The sequence below is a fragment of the Nanorana parkeri genome, unplaced genomic scaffold (genome assembly GCF_000935625.1).
Source record: "Nanorana parkeri isolate BGI_ZX_2015 unplaced genomic scaffold, ASM93562v1 scaffold2972, whole genome shotgun sequence".
NCBI classification, from domain to species: Eukaryota; Metazoa; Chordata; class Amphibia; order Anura; family Dicroglossidae; genus Nanorana; species Nanorana parkeri.
This window is the reverse complement of record NW_017309240.1, coordinates 47,871-51,592: the sequence shown is the minus strand read 5'-3', so window position 1 is coordinate 51,592 and position 3,722 is coordinate 47,871. Positions and strand designations below refer to the sequence as shown.

The 3,722-nt window shown below is 52.4% G+C and overlaps 1 protein-coding gene across 1 annotated transcript; it reads right to left on the bottom strand.

Annotated features, from left to right (window-relative positions):
- Positions 1 to 916: 916 nt before the first annotated feature.
- On the bottom strand, positions 917 to 1,867 carry LOC108802583 (putative olfactory receptor 52L2). Its single transcript, XM_018574441.1, has one exon. It carries the CDS (start codon positions 1,865 to 1,867, stop codon positions 917 to 919), a length of 951 nt encoding a protein of 316 aa, XP_018429943.1.
- Between the last annotated feature and the right edge of the window lie 1,855 nt (positions 1,868 to 3,722).

Sequence of the window (3,722 nt, the reverse complement as noted above, 5' to 3'; positions counted from 1 at the left end):
AAGGGGCCACTTCCCCTCTGACCACCCATGTAAGGGGACACTTCTCCACTGACCGCCAATGTAAGGGGACCCTTCTCCTACTGACCACCAATGTAAGGGAGCCCTTCTCCACTGACCACCAATGTAAGGGGCCACTTCTCCTCTGCCCACCAATGTAAGGGGACCCTTCTCCACTGACCACCCATGTAAGGGGACACTTCTCCTACTGACCACCAATGTAAGTGAGCCCTTCTCCACTGACCACCAATGTAAGGGGCCACTTCTCCTCTGCCCACCCATGTAAGGGGACCCTTCTCCTACTGACCACCAATGTGAGGGGCCACTTCTCCTCTGCCCACCAATGTAAGGGGCCACTTCTCCTCTGCCCACCAATGTAAGGGGGCCACTTCTCCTCTGCCCACCAATGTAAGGCGCCACTTCTCCTCTTCCCACCAATGTGAGGGGCCACTTCTCTAACCACCAATGTGAGGGGCCACTTCTCCTCTGCCCACCAATGTGAGGGGCCACTTCTCCTCTGCCCACCAATGTGAGGGGCCACTTCTCTAACCACCAATGTGAGGGGCCACTTCTCCTCTGACCACCAATTTAAGGGGCCACTTCTCCTCTGCCCACCAATGTGAGGGGCCACTTCTCTAACCACCAATGTGAGGGGCCACTTCTCCTCTGCCCACCAATGTAAGGGGCCACTTCTCCTCTGACCACCAGTGTATGGAGGCAGATCACTACTGACCACATATTACACATATCCGTATACAAAATTCTCTTTTTACCTGAAGAAAAAATGAAAACAAATGTTTAAAAATGTTTTTATTTAGTTCTGATCGTAATATATAAAGAAATAAATACGCGGTATATGAAACCACTATTCGGTTAGGGTGACCACACTCACACACGTATGTGCGCAATGGTCACGTGTCTACAGATTGCTGTTGAGTCTCCAGGATTTCACCAGGCAAGTTCTGATCTCTCTCATCCTGTAGCCGTAGATAAGCGGATGTACGGTGGCAGGAAACAGGTAGTAGATGGCGCTGGTGAGGTTCTGAATGTCCAGTGAGATGGGGATCCTGTAAGCGACGGAGGAGAGAAGACCACAGGAATAATTCACAACCACCACAGAGAGGTGCGTGCCACACGTGTGCAGGGTTTTGTGGCGATCTTTCCCCATAACGACCTTCACGGTGGCACTAAGTATGCAGCCATAGGAAATAAGAAGCAGCGTGATGTCCAGGGCGGTCACCACAATCCTCACCATGAGCCCCACTATCTGGATTCTGGTGGTGTCCCCGCAGGCGAGGTTCAGGAGAACCATATTCTCACAGACAAAGTCCAGGATGAGGTTAGAGGTGCAGAAGGAGACCCTAGAGGCCACAATAATGATCGGAGAGACTAACAGACTGCATTCAACCAGACCAGCCATAGACAGCAGCATCAGCAAGCGGCTGGTCATGATGTCATGGTAGCGCAGGGGCCTACAGATGGCCACATAACGGTCCAGCGCCATCACGAGCAACACATTGGACTCAAACATGACCATCGTGTAGGTGAAGAACATCTGAAACAGGCAGGTAGCCAGCGAAGTGCGATCCATGCCCAACAACACGCTCAGGACCGCCTTGGGCACGATGGCGGTGGTGCCGATGATGTTGACGGAGAAGAGCAGAGCCATGAGGATATACATGGCAGAGTGCAGGCTTGGCTCCACCCAGATTCTGTAGATGATCAGGATATTTCCGGCCACAATGACAGAATATACGACGAGGAACGGGATGGAGAGGAGATGCCGGGACCGCGAGATCCCAGGGAAGCCGAACAAGATGAACTCTGTGTGCAAGAAGGCCAAAGAGCGGTTCGTATCTGAAGCTTCCATTCCGGGGAAATCCTTTCCTGCGTTTTCCTGATATAAATAAAAATCACAAATTAATATTGTATAAAAAATATCTCCTGTCATCCAATATGCAGTAAAAAGATGGAAAATAAGAAGCCCTTTGCAGACAGACCCGGAGAGACTAAGCGGAGGGGCTACGTGACTGGGGGGGGAATAGTCCCGGGAGAAAGGGTTAAAAAATAAAATGGGAATAGCTGCTCTTACCTGATTGGACGTGGGAGTCAGGTGTCCGGGAGGAGCCGCATGGGAAGGAGCTGCGAGGGCTGAGGGACGTCCTCTTTCTGGAAATCGACGAAGGAAGCAGGTTGTCCCACCCTCCCTCCCTGAATTTGGTGGTTATGGGGGGTTTCTTTTGTCACGGCAGCTTGGCGGGTTAGGGGGTCTTTGGGGGGTCTACAAAATCGGAGTTCATTACAAAATGTGGAGGGCCCTCAGCTGGTATGGGTGCTTCCCCCTGTTGGTGTCCGGATTTGTAAAGGGCGGGGGCCTGGCCCCTTGGGAACCCGGAAGGAGTAAGTGTCCTCGAGCTGGTTGTGGTGCGGCTGGGGACATGGGTGGAGTGTTATGAGAGGCCTTTTTGGGGCTGGCGGGCACCCAAAGACCCCTTCTCAGGTCAACCCTTGTTAAAGTATTATTTTTGTATATTTGGTTTATTACTTTGGTTATTGTTAAAGTTGTTTGTTTAATAAAAGGGCTGCTGTGGCCGTTAAAATCCATGTCGCGCAGTCCGTGTGTTTATTGGGGTTTTTAACGGAGGGACAGAAAATTGACGAATCCATCAGTCATGAAGCTTTGCCTTTTCATGGGGCTGTTCGGGGCAGATGTGCCGTAATGAAGCCGTGGAAACCAGACCGAGGCGAAGTCACTGAATCATCAAATTACAAAAACTACAAAAATTGTAAAATTCAAATATTTCACGAGTTCGGTTTTGGAATGGCGTACGTGAGGTCTCCTGAGGAGTCAGCATGGACGTCCCCCTCCAAATCCATACCAGATCCTGACCCCAGCATGCAACCTGGCTGGCCACAAAAAGGGGGAAAGGGCCAGCAAGCGTGCACCTCCTCCTTCCTCAACATTGGGAGGGTGACATGCTACAGATCATGGGGCCCCCTGGTAACCTCTCTGTCAGGGCACCGTGAGCGGGTGTCCCCCACACCGCATGCAGGTACCCACGCAGGGTGACCAAATTACTATGACCACACTAGATAAGGTTATAGGCACACGGTTTATTAAACAGAAACACAAAAACACAACAACAACCCCACCAACCCCCACAAGTATCAAACAATAACCCAGGAACTGCAAACAGGGTATACAAGCCAGGTAAACCCAAGGAGCCGGGCCACACCAGGGGAGCTGGGCCACACCAGGGGAGCTAAGGGACAAAGGGTCAGGGTACAGGCAGGTGACAGGACTCAAGCTGGGCCACACCAGGGGAGCTAAGGGACAACGGGTCAGGGTACAGTCAAGTAACAGGACTCAAGCTGGGCCCCATCAGGGGAGCTAAGGGACCAAGGGTCAGGGTACAGTCAAGTAACAGGACTCAAGCTGGGCCCCATCAGGGGAGCTAAGGGACAAAGGGTCAGGGTACAGGCAGGTAACAGGACTCAAGCTGGGCCACACACGGGAGCTAAGGGACCAAGGGTCAGGGTACAGGCAGGTAACATGACTCAAGCTGGGCCACACCAGGGGAGCTAAGGGACCAAGGGTAAGGGTACAGGCAAGTAACATGACTCAAGCTGGGCCACACCTGGGGAGCTAAGGGGCCAAGGGTCAGGGTACAGGCAGGTAACATGACTCAAGCTGGGCCACACCAGGGGAGCTAAGGGACAAAGGG

Coding starts and splice junctions, on each gene's coding strand:
- LOC108802583 (XM_018574441.1), bottom strand. CDS start 1,867: ATGGAAGCTTCAGATACGAACCGCTCTTTGGCCTTCTTGCACACAGAG.